Source organism: Lissotriton helveticus, chromosome 1_1 (genome assembly GCF_964261635.1).
Source record: "Lissotriton helveticus chromosome 1_1, aLisHel1.1, whole genome shotgun sequence".
Lineage (NCBI taxonomy): Eukaryota > Metazoa > Chordata > Amphibia > Caudata > Salamandridae > Lissotriton > Lissotriton helveticus.
Genome location: NC_136057.1, coordinates 553,374,320 through 553,386,938, shown reverse-complemented (window position 1 = coordinate 553,386,938; position 12,619 = coordinate 553,374,320). Strand labels below are relative to the sequence as shown.

At 43.8% G+C, this 12,619-nt stretch overlaps 1 protein-coding gene across 1 annotated transcript in view; it reads right to left on the bottom strand.

Moving 5' to 3' along the window:
* Positions 1 to 12,619, bottom strand: part of PIK3C2G (phosphatidylinositol-4-phosphate 3-kinase catalytic subunit type 2 gamma) — a 2,201,800-nt gene that overhangs the window by 75,548 nt on the left and 2,113,633 nt on the right. Inside the window, exon 32 of the mRNA XM_078674033.1 lies at positions 10,990 to 11,084. Coding sequence (XP_078530159.1) covers positions 10,990 to 11,084 — 95 coding nt within the window. The remainder of the gene's footprint in view (positions 1 to 10,989; positions 11,085 to 12,619) is intronic.

The window sequence follows — 12,619 nt, the reverse complement described above, 5'->3', positions numbered from 1 at the left end:
GGCATGGAGGGAAAAAGTTGGAGACAAAGGAAAAGGGGCTCCCTGGTTCAGTAAAGAACTGAGGGGCAGGAAGCATACTCTCCGCCAAGAGAAGGTGGTGGAAATCTGACAGCCAAACCAATCGGGGGTCTACAAACTCTTGCTTGCCTCATACAAAAAGGCCATTATGGCCAGGAAGGCTGAATACTATTTGAGATCGAGAGCATCCTGGCGCATCAGGCCCTACTTGAACAGCACCCCACACCCCCTATGCTGACCAACCAGCTCCTCTCTTTCCCCTACTTAGACTCAGCCTCTTTGTCAGGCCAGGTGAGCCATATAAAATCAGGCTCTCCAGGAGACCCAAGGATCTTTCACATGGCCCTCCCAGGTCTTGAACGACAGATCCTTGCCCTACTTAATCGCTCCCTAGAGACAGGCTACCTTCCCACCAGCCTGAAGGAAGCCAGGGTCACCCCTCTGTTGAAAAAACCCAGGGCGAATGCTGCCACTCTTAAAAACTATAGACCAATTCCCCAGTTCCCCTTCCTGGCAAAGGTCCTAGAGCAACGCACCCTAAAAACACTGACAGCCTTCCTGGAGGAACACCGGTTACTCCAAGGGCGGCAGGCAGGTTTCAGACCCCACCATAGCACAGAGCTGGTAATGCTATCGGTACTTGATGAGCTCAGAGTCATGGCCGACAAAAAGAAACCGTGTGCCCTGGTGCTGTTAGACATGTATACCAAAAACGGGTAGGGCTCTAATCTGTAAGGCTGAGCCGGATAAACTAGATAACAGGAAAGATGCCAGTACTGATTGTTATTCACAAATGTTTTTAACTTAAATGTATAAGCCATACACATTTAGAAGCTCTTTAGAAGCTTGTTTATTTCAAAGATACACAATTTTTTCTCATCCAACAATTAGCACATTTTTCGTTGAAAAACAAAACGAGGGGGAAATATTTTAAGGTCAAGGGGACTAGTGACAATTGTCACAAACATTCATTCATTCAAACACATATACTTTTGCACCACATACCTCATACATACAACACAATAGATACACCCACCACTGGGGTAAATTAATAGGCCCAGAGGGGAGCATATGGTCTGCCAAAACAACCAATTATCCACAGTGTTTCTTCCTATATACAACTCCTAATGCTCAACTTTATTAATTAAACACAAATGCAATAAATGACTTCAATGTGACACTGTCACAGCTCATTGATGAAGAAACTGTTTGGCAGAACGATGCTCTACGTGTTTCGAGTCCCAACAGTCTTGGGATTCTCCTCAGGACCACACCAATCTGTGAAAAATACATAAATAGAAATATATGTCTAACTTATTCCTCAACATAAAACGATCACTAAGCTCAAGCCACTGTTTTACAGCTACAGCTTACCAGGAATGCAGATAATGCTAGGACTTTGTGCGTGAAAGAAGATTTATAAGGAGAGAAAGAGAGACGGGGAGATGTTTTTAAAAAAAAACATAAGTCGATAACACAGTCAACTAATGCGTGGTCTGTGAGTACTTGGCTCAACTTGTATGGCCAAATTGGTCTTACCTAATAATGTCCCCCTAAGTTCATTGTTTGTTTCAAATAAGTACACTTGGAGCAGCACATACTCTATAAATAAAAGGGATACATGTGATCAATTCATACTAACCCCAATGCAACTAAAAGCTTGTTGGTAAAAGAGGCACTGCTAGGACAAGAAATGTCAAGCTTACCTCTAGACGCCAGCCGGCGTAGAGATCACTCACAGTCATGTATTGTTACACCACTATTTCGGGTAAAAGGCTGTAAATGGGGAGGCAAAACGTACTAGTTAGAAACCGGGACCTGGGCAGAGAGGAGGAGCAGTCTGGTGGCTCTAACTGAAAGAAATGCGGCTTACCGGATAGAAGAATGAAACACCATTCGTCTGTAGCTTGCACTGCTTTACGGTTAGGCTCGGTGTCAAAGAATGGCGTCAGGGACCGATGTCGGCATCTCGGGAAATGTAGTTTGTTTGTGCTTCGTGCATGCGTGCAAAAAATGCGGAACAACTGGAGGTGACTAATTGGGGATGACCTTGGTAGCAACCTGGGTAATGTAGTTTATATGCGCGTCGCGAATGCGTAAGTTGCACAGTGAGTGCGGAAATAGGGGACAATGCGCGGGTGACCTAGACCGCGGCCCCTAGCTGTCTGGGTGATGTAGTTTGTCAATGTTTTGCACAGGCATCCAATTGAAGATGACTAAGCTCAGCTCAGCTAGTTTTCGGAGGCCAATGCTTAGCGCCAGGACACCCAAGGGTAATCGTGTGCTCTATAAGTGTTAATACCATAACATAACATAACATCTGGTGCTGTTAGACAGCATTCAATACAGTCACGGAGCTGGGCATCTGTGGGTGGCATACCAGTGGCTTGAATCCTTTCTTTTGGGCGGTCACAGAGGGTCCAGATTGGGGACCAGTTGTATGAAAGGGGCGCCCTCACTTGTGGCGTTCCCCCGGGGCTCAGCACTGTCCCTGCTCCTCTTCAACATTTATCTCCAGCCACTAATAACTGCCTTGGCGCGTATGGATTGCCAAGTCATTAATTATGCGGACGACATGCAGCTCATCCTCAAGATCGACAACTCCCAGCAGGCCCCCTCAGTGGTTCAAAATATTCCGAGATACACCGTGAACTGGATGAGTACAAACTCTCTAAAGGTCAACCCAGAAAAAACTGAGTTCCTCATCATCTCCGGGAAGATAACCCCCTGGAGTGACCGTTTCTGGCCACAAGAGGTGGGCACAACCCCTACGCCGGACACAACTGTAAAAAACTTGGGCATCAAGATAGATGCGGACCTTTCTCATGTCAAACCAAGTTGCATCCGTGACTGGTATATGCACTGGCCTGCTGAGACAGATGCGCAGACTTGCCCCTCTCCTCTCAATAGCAGCCCTACAAATATTAGTATCAGCCACCATGCTGTCCAGATTAGACTATGGGAAAGCCCTATATATAGGCCTTACGGGAAAACATAACCAACAATTACAGATGAACATGAATGATGCAGCTAGGCTGATCTACAGAATCCCCAGAAGGTCACATGCGACTCATCTCTTGTGCAAGCTTCATTGGCTCCCCATCAAGCAGAGGGCCAAATTCAAGGGCCTTTGTACTGCCCACAAAGCAACCTACATCAAAGAGCGCCTCCAAAACTATGTGCCAGGCAGTAAACTCCGGTCTGCCGAGAGCTGCCGGCTGGCAGTTCCCTGATTTAATAAAAATTCCACAGGAGGCAGAGCCTTCTCTGTCCTGCTCCCGCAGCTTTGGAATACACTACCCGATGACCTCTGTAAGGAATACACTCTCCTCCCTTTCAGGAAACGTCTCAAAACGCCCTGCTCAGGGAGGGCTAGATTCCTGCTAAATCATCTGTTACGCATGCTCTTGGGAACTGCAGTTGTTTTTGGGTAGTAGACTCCTCTCTCAAAGTGCTAAGAGACCTGATGGTGATTATGCGCTATAGAAGCAGCAGTTAACATAATATAACATGCATTTCAATTACTCTTTTAAAATAACTTCTGATCACTTCTTTGGTGTGAAGTTGTTCAATAAATTTTATTAATTTTAAATACATCGTTTTGGACATTTAACCTTAATTTCTGAACTCTACTTTTTTATTGTTACTATTCATATACAGCATGCAATTTTCTCTGAGGACTAAATTATTGTGAAACACAAAATTCCTCAAAAACACAGTTTATTTATTAGGAACTAGATTGGCTTGACTGTGTGATATCACCCATAGCTCATATTAGGAAATATTGGACAAAGAAAGTATGCTTTCATGCACCTTTGTTTCCCTCAGTATGAAGTGTACCCATCAACCACATCTTAAATAAAAAGAAGAAGCTATACTTCATTCTAAATAGGTTTGCTTCACCCTGGACAAAAGTGTAGCATTGGCTTCCTTGGCAATAATTAACTCAATATGCAGGGGACAGACAGTTCAATTGGCCATGGTTGGTTAGGCCTAACCTAAAAGTATGCAAGTATTTGCATAGGGCAGTGGATGGTACATTGATGTGACAACCTAATGTGACTTCATGATCACATCAAGTTGTAATCACATCAGGATGTGAGCTTCATTCGGAAGAAACATATTGACATACAAGCTCACAGTTGCACATTGCACAAAGGGGAACAGGCCCCTCTGAGGAATCAAAGGGTTAGTTTTAAAATATGATTTCAAATAATTATATAAATCCCTTTTGCTGTCCAGGTTTACAATATGGCAACACCGAACTCATAGGACTTTTCTGACTCTCTCAAAGAAGCCATACGGTCAAAGGCCATCCTGATAGTTGGCATGAAACGTTTTGACCACATCCAAACCATTGTGATCTCAATGGAAAGGCTTCCCATAGAGGGAAGTAGATTCGTCAAATGTTCATACTGCCTTTATATGCTAAAGCAGGCATCAACATGAAAGTGATTCAGCCGATAACTTTGAAGGAGACTAAAATCCCAAAGCAATCTTTCTCCTACAGTGCACCCATTCCACCCTCCCTTAGCCCAACACTATCCTATGACATATTTAAAAGAGAGCTTTAAAGTTCTGTTATTTTAGTACTGCTTACGTCTGCAAAGAACATGTGTTTTAGGGTCCAGTATTGCCAGTGTCTCCACCACATTCAGTGTAGGGTCTCCTGTTATTATTGTAAATATTGTTTTTCATTTAAACTTTGTGCCTTTGGGACAGATTTATGTCCCTTTTTTGCGGCCGCAAACGGGAGAACCCCCCGTTTGCGGCCACAAAAAAGGGCAATAGCATGTACAAATGCTATTTTGCGAGTCACTGACTCGCAAAATAGCATTTGCGACTCTCGCTATTAGGAAGGGGCATCCCTTCCTAATAGCGAGTCAACTTGCTATGTACTAGTGTTTTGCAACCGCATTTGCAGCCGCAAAACACTTGCAGTTTACCACCTACTTCAAGTAGGTGGTAAACCACTCGCAAAGGGGAAGGGGTATGTTGGAAAATATTTTTTAAGAGCAAACAGTGGTCCCAGAGACCACTGCCTGCACTTAAGAAAATGAAACTGAAAAGGTTAATTTTTCTTTTTTAAAGGCATCACGTTTTCCTTTAAGGAAAACGGGCTGCATTAAAAAAAACTGCTTTATTAAAAAAGCAGTCCCAGACATAGTGGTCTGCTGAGCCCAGCAGGCCACCATCCCTGGTAGGGCCAATCATTCCCAATGGGCTCGCAAATTACAAGAGGCTCATTAATATGCATGAGTCCTGCAATTTGCGACCCTATTGGGAATCTCAAACAGTGTAAAACACACTGTTGAACATGCAAAATAGCACCTCAGAAATTGTGAGTCGCAAATGACTCGCAATTTGCGATGCACTATTTTGCAGGTCATACATCTGGCCCTCAGTACAAAACCCTCAGGAACACTAAAAAATACCATTTCGAAATATGAATCTAACAATTCCCAAAAAATGATGTCCTATTTTTTCCTTTGCCTCCTGTGTTTTTGCAGTGTGTTGGACTTTGTTTTGCTGGTCTAGATGCTTTGGGCGCTTTCCTACTGCTGTTCAGAGCCAAAGTGGAAGTGCTTCCTTTGTAAATTATTGTTATGGATTAGTGATTCCATGATTGGCATATTCGATTTACTTGTTAGACCCTAGTATAGTGCACTGTGTGTGCCAAGAGCCTGTAAATCAAATGCTGCAGGGGGCTGCAGCACTGATTGTGCTACCCACAGAAGCAGCCTTTTAAATGTACCCCTGGCCTGCCATTGCAGAGCCTGTGTGCAGTCTGGGACTGCCATGTTGACTTGGCAAGTGCACACACTTGCCAGTCCCTAAACCTTCTCTTTTCTACATAGTACTCATCCCTAAGGTAGGCCCAAGTACCGGTGTGGGCAGGATGCATTGTATGTGAAAGGTGGGATATGCCCTGATGTGCCTTGCATGTAATGATAGTGAAATACTGCCAATCTCATTTTTCAATATTGCAAAGCTACCTGTCCCCATAGGACAGAATGTTAATGTTAATGTTAATGTAAGCCAAACTTTTAGAGCGCACGGCTACGCCAAAAGGTGTCCCGGCGCTTTAGCAAAGAGGCCCCTAGAAACAGAAAAAACCAAGGCAGACACACTACAGTTATCGCGGGTTACTTGGTGAAGAGCAGAGTCTTCAGCTCCTTCCTGAAAGCCAAGAGGCTGCTTGCTTTCCGAAGGGAAAGTGGGAGTTCGTTCCACAGGCAAGCTGACACGTGTTGGAAGGAGCGACCTCCCATCCGGACACGTTTGACCACAGGCACCTCCATTTTGGCCAGTTCCGCCGACCGCAAAGAATGGGGAGTTTGTTCATAACATCTTACAAACATAACTGGCCCGGGGAACAAGGTAGAGAAATAAAGTAGTATGCCTGAACTCAGAATGTTAAAGTACATCTTTTAGTGTGGGTGATTTTGACATTCTGTGTTTGAAAGTACCACTTTTAGAAAGTAGGTATTTTCTTGCCTAACCATCCAGTATGTCTCTGCTAGGGTTGTGTATTGCATGTCTGGCTTTTGAATGACAGGGGCTGGAGAGGGGCAGTGGCTCCAGAAGTCTGATGAGGCTGGGCTGCAACCACCTGGGCTTAATTTAGAGTAGGTGGAGGAGATTTCCTTTCACCTGAATGGGCCTGGTCTGCCATCAACAATGCTGTCGTTACCTCCTGCCAGGAAGCTGAACCAAAGAAGACAGAACTGGTTTTGGCTGGGTATAGACACTCTCTGCCTTCAGAGAACAAAGGATGTTGGTATATAAAAAAGGGGTCCAGACTTTAGACTTTTAGATCACTCCTGGGAATCAAGAGACACATTTTGCCAAGGAGAAGAGCCGGAGAAGCTGAGGAAGAATACTACCCCTGTGCTGTTTGCTATCTGGGGTTGGCCTGCAATGGCTACTTGCTGCCAAGGAAAGGAGAAATAGGACTTTGCTGTTTGCTTTGTCATCAGCTTGAAGAAGAAGATCTCCAAGAGCTTGAAACTGAGCTTGCCTCCTGTTGTGAAGTCTCAGGGACTCAAAGACTTCATTTCTGCTGTCTCTCTGCATCTGGAACTGCTGTTTCAGATGCCACAGAAGGAAATTGCAACACCGACATCAACGAGCAACGCCGTAACATGCATCCAAGCCCTGGGCACCGCTCATGAAGAGCATAACACCCCGCCCAGACTTGCGCCTAGGCCCGACGCCTGCTGACGCCGTACCACATCGACTCCAATGCAGGTGCTTCATCAAGGCAGAGCCAATACTCGTCGTGGGTGACTCCCAAATCAATCGACATCGCACCACACCTTGCGGCCTCTGTGACGTCACCTCCCCGACACAGTAAGGAACCGACGTCTCGCCTCTCCTCCACCAAAGTAAGGATCTGAGGCTTCACCTCCCCTGGGGTCGTAAGGAACAGACGGCACTCAACACCAACGAAGAATCCCCTGCCAGACGCAGTGCGACGTCTTTGTTTTCATCTTTTCCAAGGTACTGTTCTTTGTGGGTCTGTTTGACTCCGCGCCCGACGCCGCGCTCCTCGCAATCAGCCCCATACTTGGGGAATTCTATCTGTCACGACGTCGTGATAACTACAGGTGGAGTTATTTGTTGCTAGAGACATACATTGATAGAATAACCTATTTTTGTGGATATTTTGATAACTGTATTGTGGATTTTTGATGTTTTGTCTTGTTTTGGTTTAAATAAAGATTGCTTATGTTTCTAAACTGGTGTGGTGTCCATTTGTAGGTTTTTCACAGTATTACTGTATGTGTTCAAAAATGCTTTACACATATTGCCTCTGCAATAAGCCTGTCTGCTCGTGCTAAGCTACCAAGTGGGTGAGCAGGGTTTATTTTAGAAGTGTATGCCCCTTGTCCTAACTAAAAACAAGTGTCCCTACTTGGACAAAGGTACCTACCTCTGCCAAGTAGAGACCTCCATTTCTAACACTATGTATCTGTGTTATGCTATCTACAATATATGAATGTTTTCACTTCTGCTAAGAGATGTATTAATATCATTTAGAGGCCCCTTATTTGTTAACATTTGTAATTGAACATTATCATGTTCCACATTGTAATTGTACTTTTTAGATTTCGAATCTTGTGTAACTGCCTCCAAGTAAAGCACTTGATTCCTGTGGAACCTGTTTCCACTATAAAAAATATACCATCAGTTAACTTAACTTAATGCATGTGAACTACAGAGTGTTACTATAACTCTAGATGCGGACAATACAATATCTGTATTTAAGAACCGTGCCTCGAAGATCATTTCAGTTGTTACTTGAATGAAGTAAAAATACATAATGCTGAGAAACAGCATTTGTGTCTGGTTGTCATACCATGTATTTAAATTAATGATATAACATTTTGGATCAGTATTTCCCTACCAAGGCTAAACTCACTGAAAAGTGTTTCTCATTACTATTCAATGATCATCTTGGGCAAGGACTGTTGTAATAGCCAAATATGATCTTAACCTAGCCTTTCTAAGCACTTTCCTCATCCAATGTTCTTGTAAAACATTCTTGAATCCAAAGGTTTTTTTCTGCAGATGTCGTCACTCTTATGCCAAAATGATTTTTAGATTAGTAGTTCTATAACTACAGCTCTTGATCGAATGACAGGACCACCTTCACAAACCACAAGGAGGACTCAACATCATACACAATCACACCCTCAAATGCTCAACAGCCTCGGAAAACAAGACCCCTGCATGAAACACATGCACTTCAAACTGCAAATCAGCAGACAAACCACCTAAAGGGAACCCTTTTCCCCCGACCACCTGGTCAGCGAGCTGCCTTCAGCAGCATCATCACAGACTTCACCGCCCTCTACGCCATTAACTCCAGAGCCTTCATAATACTCTGCAATCTCAATTTCCACCTATAATACTGATCAGACCCCTGCTCCACAACACTACTCAAAAGCCTGGCCAACTTTGGATTTACCATGCTTGTCAGAGACCCACATTCATTGCAGATTACACACACACTGGACCGAATCTTTGCCACCATGGATAAGATCAAATACAACTTCACCTCACTGCTCACATGGACAGATAACTCCATCTCCACTTCCAAGTCAGCCCACCACAAGTTGACGCACCCAGCAGCACAGGCCTACAAAGCTGCATTATGGGTAAAATGTCATAAATGACTGCTTAAAACCTCTCAATATGAACCAACCCAGCACCACTAACAACCTCAACAAAGACATCACCAACTTTAACAAATGGATAAAAATAATATGCAGACTCTGTCGCACCCATGAAATCCAAGAGGCAAGGACGAACCAACAAACAGGCCAGCTGGGGCATAGAGGACCTCTGAAATTCAAAACGTATATGCAAGCACCTATAAAGGACATGGATAACCAGCCATGAGACCACCACCAGAACCACATACCAGTTCTTAGATGCTACAATGAGCAACTGAGACACACAACAAAAAAAGCACTAGTTGAATGCATCAAAGAGAGCACTAACACCTGCAAGGAGATCTTCTCCATTGTTAAGGCATTCACCACCCAAGGGCAGCAGTTAACAGGAACTCCCCCCGCCCCCCTACCAAGAGCTCTGCAACAAACGTCTTCCACAGCAAGATAGAAAACATCTACAATAACTTCAAACACCTACCAGACCCCAGAGATCTCATAGCCAATCTGCTCACCACCAAAAAAGAAGGGCACCTGACCTTATGAAAAACACTCACTAGAGAAGGCCCATCAATGACCGTCCACTCTGGTGCTCCAACATATCCGTGAACCCCACCACATCTACAGCTTGGGAGGACTACCTATCAACAACACCCTCACCTACATCATCAAGACATACATCATATACACCAGTTTCACAGAAGTCTGGAAACATGCAGCAGTCATTGCCCTCCTCACACAGCCATCAGCCAACCCAAACCCACTGAGCAATGTCCATCACATCCCACGGCTCCCACTACCATTCAACGTGATGGAGAAGGCCATGAATAAACAACTCATCAGGTAACTCAAAGTATACCACCTACTGGATACACCCTAGCACTGAAAATCACTGAGGCCACAGCCGACATCTAAACCATACTGGACTGAGGTGAGACTGCAGCCCTCATCCTGCTGGACCTCTCTGCAGCCATCAATACGGTCTCTCACAGCACACTCATCAGAAGACTCCATGACATCTGCATCCAAGGACCCACAATCAACTGGATAGGCTCCTTCCTAACAGGAAGGATACAGAGTCAGACTACCACCCTATACATCGGAATCTAAGAACATGATCTGCAGAGTCCTCCCAGGGTAGCATTTCAGCTCACCTTGTTCAATATCTACATGGTTCTACTCGCTAACATTATTCGATCCCAAAGCATCACCAGCATATCCTATGACAAAAACACCCAACTCTTCCTATTACTAATAGACCAGACAATCACAGTGAAAACCAACTTCATCAAATGCCTGAAGCTCAGCTCTGACAAGACGGAAGTATTTGTCTTTGGAAACAGGAACTCTTTATTGGATTCTATCTGGGGGGCGACAGAGCTTATACCAACACTCACCGACCTTGTCAAAATCCTGGGAATCATCCTCGATGACAAACTCAACATCAAAGCACAATCAACACAATGAGTTCCTCCTCCTTCTACACCCTATGCATGCCACAAAAGTTCTTCAAATGGCTACCCTAGAACACCAAGCGTACTGTCACGCAAGCACTCATCACAAGCAGATTTATCAACGGCAAGCCAATTTAAGACACAGAGTACAAAGATAGAATGCAGGGTCAAAGAGCATGAGCTGCTACTGTAAATCATTTGGTGAGAAAAATTCAACGTAATGCTCAGAATCCATAATCTGGTGTAAGGAGTTTGACTTCAAGTGCACTTTGAATTTGATTTACATTTGTTTTGTATGCACAAACACATGCTGATAATTAAAATCAATTAGTACTTACAATATTCTTTAAGTGTTTCAACAAAATGGTCAGCTTTTGATTTTCATGAGATATTAGTAACTGGACACATGGGTACTTCAGAGATGATGTGTAGCCTTAAAAAAAGCAGGAGTGATCTATGGTTAGTTAAACAAAGTAGCCTTTTGTATACCTTTTGCTTGTCTCTTGCCTTCTGTGTCAATAAGTACACATAGAGCAACAGCTAAAGTAATGGGTAATGGAACTAAGTGCCATTGCGCCACAACCTAAATCACACATATAAGCAGATTTTAACAAGTAAAACTTACAATGTATAATACATTCAAATTACTTCATCAATAAAAAAAGAAATCCAAGGCCAAAATATATAAAAATATACAAACATTATAAAAGTGAACAGTTGATTCATATTTGGGTTCACAGATTAGCTAAAAGATATACAGCACAGGTGCCTCTTATTTATAGAAGGAAGTACCATTATGTCAAATAATTAGTGAGAGGCTGAAGTGTGCAAAATCATAGTATGCATTAGTGCATTCAAGTGACATGGCGATGTAAGGCTTTACTTCCAATCACCCACATTGCGCCCAGAAAAGTAGAGATGGAAATAACTAAAACTTGACGAGACTGCGAACTAAGGATGTGTAAAGCCTCTTGGTGGGTACGTACTCCGAGTAATCTGCATGCATGTGAAAGCCAGGTCTGGCAAGGTGATTTGTAGTCGGGACAGACAAACAATACATGAGAGATACTCTCTTTTGCAAGATTGCAGGTGGGACAACACGTGTCTCCTTTGCCAACCCATTCAGAAGTGAACATGCTTAATGGTACAGTCCCTATACAAAACTATGGAAGGGAGCGGTCACCACATTCCAAAATGGCTCAAACCCCCTTGCAGAATTAATGTCCTTGTATTCGCTGGTCAATTTAGAGCTGGCAGCTCTCCGTGATTCCTCAGCCATCACATGGGCCCAACATTTCTTTTTCAGTGCAGCCTTAGTTGTGAAAAAAGTTATGGCTGGGAAATTCCATAAGTCGTGCACCACGGATATAAGGGGGTGCTAGGTGGGAGGGAAATAAGATTCCAAAGGAATTTACTCTCAGCTTTTATCAAAAACTCATATATAGTTTACCCCCACAGTTCTACACCATAGGACGCTGACCCCAAAGCCTTTGCCTCATAGATCTTCAAAGCTGGCAGGATGGGTTTAGTGTGCGACATGGAGAGCTCCTTATTGAGCATCGTCGAAATCTGCTTGAGTTTAGTGGACCTTACTTATATGGAGGTGCCAGGATATGCCCTCTGCAAATGTAACCCCTAGATACGCAAAAGAGTCCACCCTCTCAAGTAGATCACCCTCTAGGAATAACCTACCCTTGTAGGCTGATTTTAGATCTACAAAGGCAACCTAGAGGCTGCCGCTGCTGATCAAAACTGTTCTCCAGTAAATTAACACAAAGCGAAAGACCTGATCAATAGTTGAAACCCTACGACCAAAGCCTTCTTGGAATGGCCTTAAAACGTCACTTTTACCCATCCAGTCTTGGATTTTATTGAATTTTTTTAATACAATCTATGAAACTTATTGGTCTGTAATTAGAGGATATGGAATGGTCGCCTTTTTTCATGCATAGGTACAACTATGGCTCC